We start from the raw sequence: 16,991 nt of genomic DNA, 5'->3' as shown, positions 1-16,991 counted from the left end.
CTGGAAAAAGAAAGAGACAAAATACATCCTTACACAGGCCCTGACAAAGTCACCTTTCAGCTCAAAGCTAAGCAGGGCTGAAGATCAACTCAGGGGCGTTTTCAGGCTTGCCCCTTTCACATACCTTCATACGAGGCCCTAAGGAGCAGGCGCTGATCACAGGCATTCTGCCCCAACCTCTGCCCATCCCAATAACCTCAGCAAGAAGGCCACAACCCACCCATTTGGAAGCACAACAGTTCCACAACACCAGAGGTCTGGTCAGGGTAGATCATGGTAAACCAAGGAAAAGCAGATCCATGCCACCGTGCTGGGAAGATGATTCCAGCAAGAAGAAAACAGGACTCACCACTAGCACCTAGTTCACAGGGCTTCTCCAAAGGAGCCAGGTGGGTGGCTGGTCTCACATCCCCTGCAGGAGAAGGGGGCAGGGCAGACACTATTGATTTCTGATGCTGCTGCTCCATTGGTATGCTAGGGACAGGATCTAGGAAAACAAAACAAGCAGTGAGCCCACACACCAGTTTGCTCACTCCTTTTGCCCACCCTCAGTTTGCCCTCCTTGTGCCAAGCTCCCACAGACTCCTGCAACTATCATTTCATCAGCATCCAGGCACTATGGCAGCTGGGTACTGGACAAGGTGGAAACACTGGGTCCAAGACCTGTTTTCTTAAGGTTTCCCAGCCCCTCGTACCTTGGATGACTGTCTGTTTGAAGAGCTCATCCCGCAGCCTAGGTAAGAAACAGTCAATCCGCTCCCAGGTGATCTCCCAGAGATCTGAGTATCCCGTCCGTGAGTCAGCGCTGTGGAATATCCCAGCCGTATCCATTACAAGCAGCATATTCTTCAGAGACTCTGGGATGGCCTCCAGCTGTAATCAGAGACACTCCTCAGGACACAGAGAATGGACATAGAGCAATGAACAAAAGCTCAAAACTGCCGATGGGCTGCCTTGGAAACAGAGGCCAAGGGGAGAGACCATAGAACAAAATGGTTTTGGAAGGATTAAAAGGTTAAAAAAACACAAATCAAAACACCTTTCAAGTTTAGAAAGTTAAAACCGATGAATGATTGTTCAAAGCACTGCAGCATCACTTTCAGCACCTTACCAGTAAGTCACTGGAGCCAGCATGCATGTATTTGTCCATGAAGTCCAGGATCGTCAGCCACAGGGCAGCAAAGGTGGTCAGTGAGAGCAGTGGGGAGAGATGCTGTAGGAACACCTAGAAAAAACACAACTACTGTCAACAAGTAGTATCAGGGCTGCTGCTCATAGCTTGACAAGCTGGTCTTGCAAATCTGGAATTCCCCTTCCTTGTGGCAGGCTAGGAGCACGCACAGGCCCAGCCTGAGGACACCAGAGGCCTCCACTCTTCTGAGCTGCATACGTAGAGGAGTGGATCTTGTCTCCTTTGCATGAGGCCACGGCAGTCTGCATCACCTTGTCTTCCAGCCGTTCCAGACTCTCTGCCTTCAGTCAGTACTATCAGCTTGTGACATGCATCATTTCACCGCTAGAACAAACTGTCTTCAACTGATGTCAAGTGAAATACTTCTCTCTCCATCTTTCATAAAGTCACAAACTCCTTCCTGACAACTCTTCTGAAGTTGCCAGGATCATGGAGACAGTTCTGGAAAGAAGGCATGTCCCAACAGCAGAAGGTGGTGGAGAAGCCCAGCACTGAAGACAGTCAAACTAGCAAACTGACACCTATTCAGATCAGAGATGCTGAGAAGCTAATACAGCGAACAGTGGTTTTCTTGAGGCACACGATTTCCTCTGAACTTTCAGGCAGCAGAAGCATGCTCACCTTGGAGAGTAGCGTTGAGGCTCTCATCCTAGTTTCTTCCATCCCACCAACGTCAGCTGGGCTGATGTTCTCAAGTAGCTTGGTTAGCAGAGGGAACAGCACCTGTTGGATCAGACACATTGATATTTCAGAGCTGAAAAATGACTGATGAGAGTTGCGTAGACAGCCTTACAGGAAGGAGCTGGCTTTTGGGACTGGTGGTTTCTAGGCAGAGAGCATGGGAGAAGCAATGGGAAGTGGAAATGAGTGGATTCACTTCAATACTCCAAGGGGTTCTGTCAGAAGCCTAAGCAGAGAGGAACTTTTCACAGGATCAGAGTAGGAAACGCCTTGTCTGTTGTGGTTAACAAGCTGCAAGAAGACAGAGCTAAAGTAGGACACCAGTCTGCCACTCCCGCACACAGCTTTGCTCTTCATGACAATGCTGTCCTGCCTACATGCCCAGCCCAGCCAGGAGGTTACCTTGTTGAAGCAGGACTCCCATTCCAGGGCATCCAGGGCCTGCAGGTCATGCACGAGGAGGGCCCGCTGCAAGTAAGTGAGTGCCTGCATCCGTACCTGGCGTCGGGCATCACAGCACAGCCAAGCAATACCTGCAAGAGAGGGATTCAGGGCAAAGCCCACAGAGAAAGTGTCACATCCCCACTTCCCCAGTGTAGGGTAAAAAGTCTAATGAAGATCAAAGACCCTCTGGGGGAAAAAAAAAAAAAAAAGAAAAAAAAAGAAAGAATTATACTTGTTCCAGGCTGCAGACTGGGAATCTACTGTCAGGTTCAGAAGCAAGCAGGCAGCTAACTCATGCTAAAGATACCTTTCCAGATCTGATTCAAGTTATTTTTCAATTACAGCAGACCCTAAAAACAACCTCCACCTGCTTTCTGCAGTTAGTTCTTGGCTCCTCAACTTTCCTGAGTGCTGCCATCATTTTGCAAGTGTCTCTGCTCACTCTCGTCACAAGGGGATGGCTTTACCCTGTAGCAAAGGACACCAGCAGTTGGACCACAGTGTTCGGGAATCTGCTTCGATTTTCCTTCCTGCTGTCTCTAGATGGCGTTGCTCCTCTGCCCAGGAGCTGTAGATGGTGGCTGCTCTTGTGTGCAAGGTGTGCATGAGGTCCAGGAGCTGCAAGTTAAGCATCATGTTAAGCAAAACACAGGACTTTAACTTTTGAAGCAACCCAGGTCTCCGCTCTTCCCCAAAGCAATGCGAAAAGGCTCACAGCTACTCAAGCCTGCTTCCTGTATGTACATAACCACGGATAGCTATGCAGATGGTGTCAGGCCCTGCTGTCTGTGCCCTCCCTAAGCGGTCAAGTGCCAGGCATCTTCAGAAAGATTTGTGTCAATTCAGTAGCCATGTCAATCCCATCTTCGAGGAACAGCATCCCAATCCTGCCAGAAGAAAGAATGGAGCCTTTCCTGGCACAGAGCACTGACTCTCCCAGGCAGAAGGAGAAACCCAGTGATTCAGCTATGCTGTCCAGGGACAACTCTCTGCAACCTTTTTTTGTTTTGTTTTGGGGTTTTTTTTTTTCAAAAAAAAAAAAAGCATGAAGCACAAGCAAAGTTCCCTCAGAACAGCTCTCTATAGGCAAATGACAGTATTCTAGTCATTTTATTACTGAACTGAGGCCCAACAGCCTGGCAGTCAGCAGGCCTGTGCCTTCACACCTTTGGAGTACCAGCGGGAAAGAGAAATGACTCCCTCATCCCAGTCCTCTGTACTTGAATTCCCAGTGCCTCAGCCCACAGGGCTTTCCCCTCTCCACAAGCTCAGGTGCCCTGTCAGACTCCCCACTAATCCTACATGAACCTCAAGCCTCCAAATGCCCTTGATCCACATCCATCTTACATACTATAGTGACTCACAGCTCCAGACCCCACCCCTCCTTGCTTTTCAGAGGACTTCTCTCCACTGCTATTCTGCTTTTGCCTGTCCAAATCGCAGTCTTCCCATTTCACTGCAGAACCACACGCTGCCACCAAAGCCACCCTCTGCCATCCGGTGCCCACTAACCCAGGATGCAGCCCCACCTCTCCCCATGAGGAATCCCAGTGACTCCCTAGCAAGGCCCTGAGTATGGGAAAGGAGAGGAGGAAATCCTTGCTATACTTACGTCCTGACTAACCTGTAAAGACACAGTGTGGTAGCTAGCAGGGATGCTCTCATCTTCGTCCTCATCACTGTGTGTGTGTGCCTGGTGCTGGCTCAAGACCCGTGATCGCCGTGTGGAGCTCTCCTTTGGCTTTTTTTTTAACCGACTGGATTTACTGTCATACCTGTGGCTCTTCCCCCTCTTCTCCTGGGACTTGTAGCCTAGAAAGTGAAAGGCAGCAACATACCATATACACATTCCACCATAAAATTTTCTGCCTTTCAACACACGCAGCAGCCACCTTTTGATATCCCCAGCAAGGGTCCTGTCCTGTGAAATGACAACTACCTGCTTGAAGAGGTACCCAGCACCCCTCAGGAACAGCCTTCAGCAACAGCTGATACTGCTACCTCCACATCAGCTCCAGACCTCCCCTCCATCCCAGAGAGGGATAAGAATAAGGTCCCTGCTGCCAGCAGGAGCCCAGACACTTTCCTCATAGCAGACCATTTTCTGGGGCTTGGGGACTTGTTCCCTGACAGTATACTTCACAATTCTTGCTGACTAGCCACCCCAAGCCCAATCGTGATTGTCAAACCAAGGGCCATCTTACCCCCATTCAAGCTTGCCTCCACAAAGATGCGGATGGTTTTGACGCAGAGCTCAAAGTTCTCAGGTGTAACATGGGCAGCATCTCGCACGATGAACGACAGGGACTCTACGCACTTCATGAGAGACTTTGTGTCATGTGGGCCCAAATCCAGCCCCACAGTCAGGCTGTACTGGTTGACAAGAGGAGATGGCCCCAGCCTGCTGAGCCCAGCAGTAGATCTGGAGGTGTCGATGTCATCTTTCCCCACCTGCAAGGGGGTAGCAGGACAGAGTAGCATAACAAGCAGCACCTCACGTACACACTGAAAGGGCCTTTCTTCTGTAGCCAACAGGTAATGTTTCTGTAGGATCCATTTGCCTTTCTTCCTCATTTGCCTCCAAGCTTTCTCCTCTCCCTCTGCATCTCCTCCCCATCCCCCCTTGACACTGTCAGCTCATCTTAGCTCTTTTCTACTGTCTTGTTCTTTCTCTCCCTACCACACCCTCTGCCCACAACCATGCTAGAAGTAGTCTTCTTCAGGCACCAGAAGCCCATTGGCTACTCACCACTAGCCAGCCACTGTTCATGACATCCACGTCTGTCACCGAGCGATGCATCTTGCCTGGCTTCCCGTGGTCTGTGTACACTTCCGAATCAGAGGTGTAGCCACGGTCCAAGCTCATGTCACTTGGATGACAGGAGGAGGAGACCTCACTGTCTGACTGAGCACCTTCAAGACAGAAGGCATGGGTTTTAGATCAAAGTTAAATCAAGAACTTGGAAGACTAGCTGTGGATAAGGGAGAAGCAATCCAGATTAGTCAGATCAGCATCAGCTAGGAACCACCAGTGGGCCCTGGAAGAAACTGGGCCAGGCCTCTCCTCCTGTGAGAGGAAGAACAACTATGACAGGAGCATGCACAGGAGACAGCAGGAAACAGATCTTTGACACTGTTTATCCCCTGTATGTTTGGCCTTCCCCTTCAGAGGGAAGGGGCTTTCCATCCTCTATGTCACTTGTCAGCGTGACCATGGATTTTAAAAAGGGCAGGAAGTCCAATGCTCTGACCCTGGGGGAAGAATCAGATGTACCACACACTTTTAAGAACTACTGCGAGGTGCCAGGTTCAGCCAAGACAACTCCAAAAGCACAACACAGAACGACATGACTCACGTAGGGCCTCTGAGGTCACTCAGCTCCACACTAATGCTGGTAAAGTCTTTCTCATGAACAATCTACATTAGCGTGTTCCACACCTGTCAGATCTACCTTCCCTGACCTTTAGGATAACCATAAGTTTCACATGTCCCAAGCACAGAAATCTTTGCAAGGGCCAGATTTAACCTACTGATATTACATTGTTTAGAAGCAAAAAGTCATTCTCCCCATCATTCAACAACACCTAGAAACTCACTAGCAGAGAAACAGACTTGCTGTGAACACAGTGCACCAAACATTTTCAGAAAGGTAAAGAGAACTAATGTTCTGATGTGCAAGGTGCCACAGTCAAGTAGTTTGCTCAATCAGCAGAGACAGAAGCAGTTATAAAAAAAAAAAAGAGAGACGGGAGAAGACAGCCCAGCATTAGCCCAGAAGGCAAAGGCCATAGGGGTTTTGCAAAATCAGGTTTCTCCCATCTATCTAGCACAAAGCATCAGAACCTAGCAAGGAAGTTCTAGAAAAGCAAAGAGGAAAACAAAGGCTTCTGGAAAAGTTTTTTCTTGCTGTTTGCTTTAAAAGTCTGAAGCTGTCAGCCTCAAATACATTGCCAGCTGGCTAAAGCAAAACAGGAACAGTTTGCTGAAAAGACCGTCTTTCTAACAAAATCAAGAGAAATGGGAAATAGTGAGTTGGTCTTGTGGGAATGGTTCAGGCACGCTGAACACAAATGGATTTGGAAACAGAATTTTAAAGAAAACTCCCGTCATAAGATCCTTAAAAAGGGGACAAAACGAAGTCAGTCGCACAAAAGCAGCAAGTATGACAGGAACAACAGCTGGGTTTACATTACACACCCAGATGAGAGATTAAGGCTGTATTACCCAAGGCACCAGACCACAACCAGCAGAAAATGCTCCCTGGGTAGTGCAAAGACCTTCTACAGCTGCTACAACTGGTATCAGTTTTCCTCCCACTGCTCCCCCAGGGACTAGCACCTGGATTGCTGCTCACTGAGTAGGAAGAGATGGCAGAGTAGAGACAGGGACAGACCATGGGGTAGGAGTGAACAGCAGGTGCTGGTCTTTAATCTTGCTAATGTAGTTTAATATCAGCTTTGTTTTCTTGCAGTCCCCTTTGCTAATTGAAAAGCTTGAGGAAGCAGCTGCTTATCTGGCAGGCAGGCATCAGATTTCCTAGCAAAAGCTGGCCTGTCTTACCTGTGTCGTTATCTGCCCTTGCTGTAACCTGCAGGGCTGCAGGCGGCTTCACCCCAGACCCAATACACTCCAGGAGGGTGAAGAGCGTGTACCAGTCATCCCCGGAGTGAATATTGGCAGCATTGGTCTTCAGGAGTTCATGGAGGCCATAGGCAACCTCATGGCTAACTCTAGACAGCACATTTGGCTTCATCATGAGCAGGATACGTAATGAGAGGAGAACCTGGCCAGAGAAGGAGACAAGAATAACAGACCCTATTATTTACACTCTATTCTCCAGCAAAGTCCCCCTTAATTTATTTAGAGCTACTTACAACTGCTGTTTGTTGTTACCTGCAGCACAGACAGGTTAAATGTAGGTCTATCCAACAGCAGTTGGTTTCCTGTGTTGCCAGGTGTAGCCACAAAACCCCAGTAGCTGACCTTCAAAAATCCCTTACCTGTGCACTGATTTCTTCCCGACGAAGGAGCCGAATTGCCAGTCTCAGCAGCCCCACCACTGCCCTCTCCACCAAGAAGCAGAACTCCATCGCATGGACACAGAGATGATAGAGATGGTCTCGCACAGTTTGCCAGACACAAGTCACACGATCCCTAGCCACAGCAAGGAGGGAAAGGGTAGGATGAAAGGAGATGAGACAAGCAGGATCCAGCTGCCTCTCCTAGAACTCCAGACTACCTGGTATTTCTTCATTTCAATGAAAAACTCCAGCCAGGAGACACAAGAACAGACAGATAGAAACAACAAAGCTGTCAAATTTCTTATTTACTTCATTACTTGAAAAGCAATCAGGTGGGAGAATTCTCCCTCCAGAGTTTAGTTTATGTTCTCCAAATCTCAGGATATCAAGCAATAATTCATGGGCGAATAGCCCCTCTGGTTGCACATGCTAGAGTGGAATCACTAAGCCCTGAAATTACAGCCACATGCTGCTTCAGCTGGCAAATCAAGCACATGAGGAACTCATTCCCTGGACCCAGGCAGCAGCTGCAGTAAAGCAGGGACATTTACGGTGAATCTGCATGTATTTCAAGGTCATACCTGTTCTCTAGCACAATCCTCAGAAGCATCTCCAAGCAGAAGGCAGCATCCTCTTCATCGTATGTTTCCTCATCAGGAGTCACAGAGATTAGAGCCTAGAAAAGCCAGGAAATGTTTGTGAATCACAAGCCCCCAAAATTGGGAGACCGACAAGTGAGGACCAACAGAATGCTTTGAGTCTGGGCAAAACTGCACTCCACACCCTGGAGCGGTTTCAAACTTCACACTAGCCTGAGAACTCACTACCAGAACCAGGTAAGTAACTACCCTCCCCCAGGGAGATGAGCTTCTCTAGCCCAAAGGCTAGTGAGTCCAGCCTTATTACATCTCCCACAGCAGCCAGGTACCACACTACCCAGGGGCACACAGTCAAATATTTCTGTACAGCCCTTGCCTCTGAGGTGGCCTTTTAGAACGTTCATTAGGCACACAGCACACTAGAAAATATGAAAAAGCATAACCTTAAGCTCCTACACAGAGCTACACATATTTTCAAACACTTACCATGACCTCCTCAAGACTTTTAGAATGCATTCCACAATTTAATGTCTTCCTCTACTACTAAAGCAATTGTGGCTGCCAGCACCAAAGTTACATATAACAGCTAAGCTAATGACTGGTTTCATATCCCAAACAGGTCCAAGACCTCCTTTGGGGACAAAAGAGCTAGGCGAGTACACAGCACATATCCATGATCACGTATAGCATACTTGTTCCACCATCAGTCCAATCCCTTACCCAATATCTCTCTCACCTTCATAAGCTCCTGGAGGGATTCAAGTTGGAGGAATTTGCTTTCTGTGATCAACTTCTCAGGATCACATTGCTGCAAAAGACAGAAAAGAGAACTGTGCATCTGGCAGATCGGAAAGGCATACAAACAGATCCTCCAGAAACACAGTACGTTCCCAGGAAAGATACAGATAGTGACTTTAACATAATTACTTGGAAGAAAACTCCTGCCAGCTAGTTCACTGCTTTAACATCAATTACCTTTAACAGACCTGATCTGTGCTAGACAGATTTTAACAGATAACTCCTCTGTCCACACACTGCTCAAAGCTCAGGTTCAGATTTTGCTGGCACCATACACTTTAACACTGTCTTGGAAAAGATTAGTCATTTGAGGATTTATTAATTTGTCTTCAATTATAGGACTGTGATACCAAGGGCAGATCCCAGCCTCTTGTGGGGAATCATTCCTGTTTTCATGTGTTACTACATTTGTGCATAGCAGCATATAAGACCCTTTAGCAGTCAATGCAGATACGCTCCTCTGTAGTTTCTTACAATTCCCAAGTCCTCTGGAACCTGCAATACTACCTAGAAGCATGCATATTTATGCTTCTGTTGCCTGTTATCCACATAGTACTGCCATCATGAACAAAAGCAGGTTCTTCTACAGCCTGCATTTTACCTTTATGCATTCCAGAGCCGTTCGCTTTGCCTCCTGTGTCTCTGTCGATGGCCCTCTCATACCAGATTGCTCCGTCCCACTGAGCCAACTAACAAAACTCAGTACTGTAGATTCACCACTGCAAATCAGAAGACAGAAGCATCAGTAAGAAAACAAGAAATTGTATTATTCTCCAGCTTTGGTACAAAAAGGACTGTCTGGGCCATCGACACCACTCACCGGTTAGATGGCGTCTCCTCACGTTGCAGATAGATTTTGCCATTAGGATCCACAAAGTCTTCGACCTGGAAGACAGACCAGAAAATGTATATGGATCAATTGTCTACTTGCTTTGTAGTCTTCCCCCCAACTCCGTAAAGTTTCACTTAGTGATGAACCCCTACACCCAACTGCCCATGTGTAGGCAGTCACCCCAGCTCTTCACGCCCTCACCCCTTCAGTAAAGGGTCACCCCCATCTGGCAATACCAATGCTGTGCCTATAAGCATGTCCCTCTTCTGCACAGTATTCAAAATCTGTTCAAATAAAGTGAATGCTGGAATTTCTCAAATCCAACAAAAAGTAAAATGAGAAAAAAAATGAAACCCTACAAAAGAAGCAGGAGCCTGCACATAACTAACACTACACCCTCTGCAGGCTTTCTAGCTCTGTACACACTTTACGAAAGCCAGGCCTTTGCAAGACAGCTCTCTTCCTCTTTGAACCGGTTCTACAAAAAGCCAGCTTCCTACTGCCCTACTCTTCAACTACCCATGGGCCGGCTATTATTACCTCCACCATGGCCTTGGGCAGCAGCTCTGCTCGGAAAAGCTGTAGCATGGCCTCCACGATGTTTTTCCAGCCCTCCCGCAGAATGTCACCATGGTGATGGGCCAAGTTAAACACAGTCTTTGCTGCAATGTGGGCCTTGGGATTACTTCCAAAAACAGTGGGCAGGTTCTCGATAGACTGAAGGGAAGAAGAGGGGGTGGCAATCAGTCAGTAAGAGATGTTTTCTTTTCAACACAAATTAGGGCAGACTGTTCAGAACCGGTTACAGGAAAGACAACAATTCTGTGTACCATGCTTGGATAACTCCTCAGCTCATATTCACTTTGCACAAAAACAAGGACAAGATGGCTTACCTGATACAACCTGAATCACTGAACCACCTAGACATAAGCTCTCAAAGAACGACAACAACACAGAACATTTTGAAAGTGCTTGCTGAAAACTTACTAACACTAATTTATTCTGCTCTGGGAACTCATTCGAAGATCAATGCATTCTACAAAAAGTACCACATCTCCAGAAGCAGCAATTGCTCTGCTCTACTGTTAGAGAAGGATACTATGGCCAAAAGCATTACTGATTTGCAAAGCTACTCCTACCACTACTTAACAGCAAGATTCAAAGTATGAGTGATGAACCCTGACATACAGTCTCTGCCAATAATTGCTGGATCACAATTCCTCATAATCTGTTCAACGCACTCACAGCTTTTCAAAATACAGAAAGTGTGCTAATTCATTTAAACCAACCAAGTATATGCTGCCAAAACAACAAAAAACCCAGAAACCATGGGAGCTAGTATTAGACACTGTAACATGCCCCGTGTTTCTGCAGTTACTTAAGCTCACTGCAATGATCCTTTTGGCAAGAGATGGGCTTTGCCATTCTCTTGCTTATGTGGACAAACCCCATACTTATTCCTTTGTTAAGAAAGGAGAGAGAAGACAGGAGATAGGATGGATGGAAAATGTGACTCTTCCAATCCCAGACCTGAAGTTCAGAAAAACTAGCTCTTGCTTCAGCCAGACTGCTGGCGAAACTATTATCAAAATGGGTCCTTGATCTAGAGGTGAACTCCATTAGAAGTGCCAATCTGCATGTCTGGCAGAAATGTGACAACCAGTTTGTTTTTTCCATTGTTCCTATGGAAAACCACATGAATACATACATCACTGAAGACTCAGAGTGCAAACAACAATATGCCTGGTTTTGCACTGTGGCAACAAGCCACAACCACTGAATTAAAACACACAGGGGTTTTGCTACTACTTATATAGAGTCAGTAGGAGTCCTAACTGCGGATCAAGAAGTGGGGCACTCACTCTTCTTAAATCACTTAATCCCCCTTCATGTTCCTTTCCATTCCTCCTCTTTCAACTAAAGTGGCCACGCATAGCAATTGCAGTACTTGGAGAGGATGCCTGATCACCAGGATGATCTGACCTGGGAAGTGACTAGCAGTTAAGTGACACTTTGATATTCTTCCCTTGCTTTCTAACAGTTGCTCTTTGTTTTGTCTCCTCAGCCCCTGAAGGCAGCCCCTCCTTCTCCCCTTCCACCAGACTGTCTCTCAAATATTTGTTCAGTTGTCATATTCCACTACTGTGTCCAAGCTTTACAGGAATTTAGGACAGCAGAAAGTAATTGGTGTACTTGGAATCTGGCCAAAGATAAGAACTCACAGCCTCCTTCAGATCCAGAAGCCCCAGATTCTACCTCATCACCAAAAGACATGCTTGCTTAATTTACACAGACCTCGGACTGCTCCAGATTCCAGTCTCACAACTAGATGGGATGCAGCTGGCAATAGCTGGTGCCTCTGAGGGCTTATTCTAGTAGCTTCTACTGTGTAAATCTGTATCAAACAGTTGCTTCATGGCATGCATTCCTCTGCTTGTGTTATCTACTGGTAGTCTCGAGGTCTGGTATGCCTGGAGAGGATCAAGTATTTCATCTTTACTGTTGTGAGCTGTGAAGGAAAAGGGAATCTAAAGCAATGCCACCGCTTGGGATTTCTTTGTCTTTTAATATCCAGCCTGGTACTTTTTCACTGCTACCAATGCCAGAATGTAAGTCATACAAAATGCCCAGTCCAAACAACTCCATCTCCTTGCAGCCTAATTCCATTAACTGGATTAATTTGCAGGACTGTTCCCTTTCTGCTGTCCCTTCAAGGGATTTTAAAAAAAAAAAAAAATTCACCTGTCTTGGCCTTTTTACTCCCATGCTTTCAGTCTTGAATGATCTTGTTTCCCTTTTTTGTATGTGTGGCAATTCTATTCTGCTCACTGTGGGTCTTGCACTGGTTCTAAGAGCAATGCTGTGAGATTCTCTGTGAGTTCTGACCCTTTAAAGGAGTTGCTGTCATCTTCTCCTTAGCACAAAGCATTGTGTGCCACACAGTCTATCAAAAACCTTGGAGAAAAACAGGCTGACGCTGTAACACAAACAGATTTGGGCAAAAAAACCCTTACACTGACCACCGTACCTTGAATTTACTCACAGTACAATCCACGGAAACGGTCTTTAGGGCTTGCCAAAAGCGGGGCTAACAGCCGATCTTACTGTAAGACTCCACACACCAACCGACAATTCAAAGCATTTGTTTGTCTAACCCCTTTATGGTGGGTGGATGCACAGCCCCTATACTTCGGAAGAAAAGCTCACAAAACAGTCCCTCTTGGCACTGCACAAGCTCTATAACTGAATATTCAATAGCTGAAATGCATGAACTTGCTTGGAATCATGGATGATCACTCTCTTGATTACAGGGAGATCTAAGATCAGATCAAGTAGGTGGAATAAACACTTCTACAACATGGCATTCTGCTCTGCACAAACTGCCACTAGTGAGTGAGTAGAAGGAAGTTTGCATATTTGAACCTGTCCTATGGAAGTCCTACTTCACTACACACTTTTCATTGCCTCCTCCAGAAAACTCTGGGCAGGGGCTGATAGATACCTACAGATACAGTGATAACTAAAATAAGCAAAAATTACTGCTTAACAGCGGAAGCAAGCTCTGATATACTAAAAGCCATGCTTCTTTCCCCTCCTTGCAAACTTACCTCGCTGCTGAGGGCTGTAAACTTGCAGAGAGAAATTATGAGATTGTCGAACACATCACTAAGGCCGTAGCGAGCAGAAATCATTGCACATTTCCTGGGGAAAGATGAAAACAGAAAATAATGTAATAAGTCAGCACAGACAAGTCTGTCTACAGGACAGCAAATCAGAGAGCTTCTCTGTCAACTTTTTAGATCTTCCTCTCCACCCACTCATAATGAATGCTGATGTATAGAAGTGTACTATTATCCCTCAAATAATCTCAGTCCTCATCCATAGATCCTGATATTTGTCTGTGCTGACGCAAGGATCGCTTTCAAGAAGTGAGTCTAAACAGACAGACCACTTGCACCTGCGCCAATATACCTAATCTCCCGTCTTGACATAAGAGAGAGTTGCTGAGATTGGCGGTAGTGTTGAAGGTCTAGCTTCCAAGAGATCATGGCTACAGTAGTATATTAACAGAGCTTTAAAACTATGCTTAAGGCATCATTTGGTCTGGATCTAAGCATGACCAAAGACTGTTCCAATACAGTTTCTCACAGATACCAAGTTTTTTGAATACTTGTCATCTGGGAAAGAATAAAAGAAAAAAAAAAAATCCCCCATCCCATTCAGCCACAGCTATGGCCTCATACACATGGGGCCATGTTCATATACAGGGATTTTGCCAGCATCACTGTGCAAGTTAAGAGTAACTCTTTCCCCTCACTTCTAAGCAGCACAGCTATGTCAGCAGGTCTTTTAAATGTAGCCAGGCTGGAGTTTAAAAATACATACCCAGGCACTTTGATTTATTACAACACAGCAGTCAAGCCACACAGTGAGCAGCAACCAAGAGAGGCCAAGATGGGATGAATCAATACAAATGACAGAACAAAAACTAGAGGACTGTAGGTCACAATAAAATGCTCTTCAATTGCTAGGAAAAGTAACAGATGATATCTGCTGTAATGTCTCTAGCAGGTAAATAGGAGACAATGGCCACATTAGCTCTCCTGGGTCTACATGAATGCAAGAGTTACCTGAAACCAGAGATAGCCTTCTGGATGATTGTTTCTTCTAAGCTCTTGTCAAAAACATAAGAAAGTGCTGCAATGGTTGGCCCCCATGTCATCGTGAAGAGATCATGGTCATAGCTTCCAGGAGGCACATGAAGAAATATTCCCTCATCAGTGGCACCACGATGTAGCAAGACATTCCAGATATAGTTTTCCTTCACCAGGCCCGTCTGTTCTTCTGGCATCACTATCTCATCATTTCTACAAGGGAGGAAGGCAGAAAGGCTGAACTTTTCATTCTGAGCCAAACCTAACATTTACACAGTGCCTTTCATTACATGCTCCCAAAGCTAAGCGATACCTACTCTGGAGTGATTTTGCCAGCTCCTGAAACATTCTATTTTCCTAGGACTGCCTGCTTCCCCTGCCCCTCTTTGACAACCTCGATGTAAAGTGTGGTGGCTCTCAGCAGCACCCAGCAGCAACTGTGTAAGAATAGTATTGAAGCAAAATGCAACACATACTGCAGTTAAACGATGGGAAATTTTGGGTAGCACACTGGCACAGCTTCACCCCTCCCATCCCAACTCCCACCCCATTAGAGTGCTCTGCATATCTCAATACTCCCAGATAAAAAAATTTAAATTGTTATACCACTGCAGTCAACAGTAGGCATGAGTACCTTTGTATAAGAATAATGAAAATACTCATACTATGCCGAAATAAAATATCAGAAAGCCAAGTGGTACAAACTTAAAGATAAAACAAGAAACCAAATGTATGATGGGTGATTCATAACCAGGGTACCACAGCTCCTTACTCGAACTGTATTAAGGCTATACAATAATAAAACAATTATGACTAATGCCAAGTAGTACTTGCAATCCTAGGTTAAAATATATCAAGCCTAAATACATATTCCCTAGACTTGGGTAACACTGCACAAGAGATAACCCTGCAAATGACCAACTAATTGAGTAAGAGTCTCAAATCTACTAAGAATACTAGATTGCAGCCAATCTGAAAAGTAGAGATCTTTCTGCAACAATCAAAAAATAATGTGCTTCAGTTGCCAGAAAAGCAATTTTCATGTGCTAATAACAACTATTAAAAACCCTCTTGACTTATGCATACGAAATAAGCTCTTCTCAGTTTCAGGTGCCTGCATATTTTGACAAGAGCAATCATTACTGAGATTATATAGGAAAATATGTTTGCAGTCAATCATGTATTTTTTTCTAAGAACCCGTATTTGATTAACATTAACAGAAGCAAGTGAATGGCTTTACTCAGAAAGTCTCAGGAAATGAAATTGTGCTCAAAAGTGAAATGCTGAGATCCTGAAGAGATCATGCACTACTCTGTACAGATTACAGTCTGATTTTTTTTTCCATAATAATACAAAGAAAACAAACAGTTCCTCAATCTCAACTATGACACTGGCACAATCTGAGATGGATCAATACTGAAATGATACTAATTGTTTTAGCCATAGAACATACTGAAAAAGCTGAAGTACCTGGTGAAGGGAGGATAAAGGGGAATAGACTGGGACAGAGGCACTAGATAACTCAAAGAGATGAAGATATTCTTAGGGTACTACTCAAAACATTAAGAACACCCTCAGGAGAGAGAGGCCAATCAACACTAGAGCTCTATTTGAAAGCTAGCGCTACCTCTTGAAGAATTTCTAGATATTCAGTACAGGCAGCATCGCCACCTTGCCAGAAAAGGCTCAAAAGGGAGGGTCAGCCTAATCACACTGCCCTGCTTCCAGCCCGAGCCACTGCCTACCACTGCAGACTTGTAACCAGCTGAGACTCAGAGTCATACCCTGTCTCCTCAGATATGTAATTATCTCGGCTTCAAATTGGCTGGGCCTGGATTTACTGATAGGCTAGATTTCTGAGCTATTATTAAAGCTCCCCGCCCAGAGCTAGTCTGTGCACAAAAGGGCCTCGGCCACCAGGAATTCTCCTCAAATACTGGTCAGTGTGCCAAAAGCTTCAGGGGTGGCAGAAGGGATTGGGTACAGCCAGCAGCCTCACACGAGAAGCTCAAAAGCAGAACATATGGAACTGAGACCTGGATATGTTATGTCAGGGCACCAGTGCTGTCCTGGGGATGAGATCTCTAGCACTACATAAAACATTCTAAAGAAGTCTGAAAGCCTGGTCTGGAGAACAGAGCCTTCTTAGATACAGCATTTCACATGTGCTAGTCTTGCTCAGCCATTCTTTTGCATGTTGGTAGAAGTAATGTCTTCTTTAACTTTAGCTTAAGCTCTCTGGATGAAAATACCATGGCAAGAATCCAAAGATACAAATCCAGTGCCATCACTGTGACAGGCTTGTTACCACAGCCCCACATGGAGCTGGAAGTTGGTCTGAGACAAACAGGCACATGATTCGTGACTCTCTCTGTACTCTCCAGAGGTCTCACAGACCAAACAAGTCTAGTTTGCTCTCTGCATACAAGAAGATGACAGACTGATTCTTACTTGATGGCATGGTACATGTCTTCCAATATGTCCTGTTCAAAGTCTTTGCCTCCATTCACACCTTTCAGGTTCTTCCGAAACTCCTGAAAAAAGTTACACCAACGTTAATTCCTAGTATCTCCGGCTTTATCTGCTTGGCTAGGATCAGTACTCCACTTGTTTTTCATGGGACCAGGAGATTTTCCTGCATTCTTCAACATGCAGCCTCAAAGTTCAAAGACTAAATGCTATTCTTAGTGGCAATAAGACTAAATGCTATTCCTAGTGGTAGTAGTGTGCAGCAACCCCTGTCTCTGCTCACAAGGAAAGAAGAGAC

At 45.6% G+C, this 16,991-nt stretch overlaps 1 protein-coding gene across 3 annotated transcripts in view; it reads right to left on the bottom strand.

Annotated features, from left to right (window-relative positions):
* Positions 1-16,991, bottom strand: part of GBF1 (golgi brefeldin A resistant guanine nucleotide exchange factor 1) — a 101,512-nt gene that overhangs the window by 1,685 nt on the left and 82,836 nt on the right. For 2 of the 3 annotated variants that reach the window (XM_059821417.1, XM_059821415.1), the window contains exons 21-39: positions 16,676-16,758; positions 14,200-14,436; positions 13,177-13,270; positions 10,109-10,285; positions 9,557-9,621; positions 9,338-9,455; positions 8,675-8,746; positions 7,921-8,015; positions 7,319-7,472; positions 6,879-7,101; positions 5,067-5,230; positions 4,522-4,768; positions 3,930-4,129; positions 2,785-2,935; positions 2,276-2,406; positions 1,814-1,915; positions 1,112-1,225; positions 696-873; positions 350-487 (exon numbers count right to left, since the gene is read on the bottom strand). In XM_059821417.1, coding sequence (XP_059677400.1) covers positions 350-487; positions 696-873; positions 1,112-1,225; positions 1,814-1,915; positions 2,276-2,406; positions 2,785-2,935; positions 3,930-4,129; positions 4,522-4,768; positions 5,067-5,230; positions 6,879-7,101; positions 7,319-7,472; positions 7,921-8,015; positions 8,675-8,746; positions 9,338-9,455; positions 9,557-9,621; positions 10,109-10,285; positions 13,177-13,270; positions 14,200-14,436; positions 16,676-16,758 — 2,743 coding nt within the window. The remainder of the gene's footprint in view (positions 1-349; positions 488-695; positions 874-1,111; positions 1,226-1,813; positions 1,916-2,275; positions 2,407-2,784; positions 2,936-3,929; positions 4,130-4,521; positions 4,769-5,066; positions 5,231-6,878; positions 7,102-7,318; positions 7,473-7,920; positions 8,016-8,674; positions 8,747-9,337; positions 9,456-9,556; positions 9,622-10,108; positions 10,286-13,176; positions 13,271-14,199; positions 14,437-16,675; positions 16,759-16,991) is intronic. The other variant, XM_059821414.1, reaches the window with a different exon arrangement.

Source organism: Gavia stellata, chromosome 9 (assembly GCF_030936135.1).
Source record: "Gavia stellata isolate bGavSte3 chromosome 9, bGavSte3.hap2, whole genome shotgun sequence".
In the NCBI taxonomy this organism is placed as follows: Eukaryota; Metazoa; Chordata; class Aves; order Gaviiformes; family Gaviidae; genus Gavia; species Gavia stellata.
Note: the sequence above shows the minus strand (reverse complement) of the source record. Positions and strands in the feature narration are given on the sequence as shown.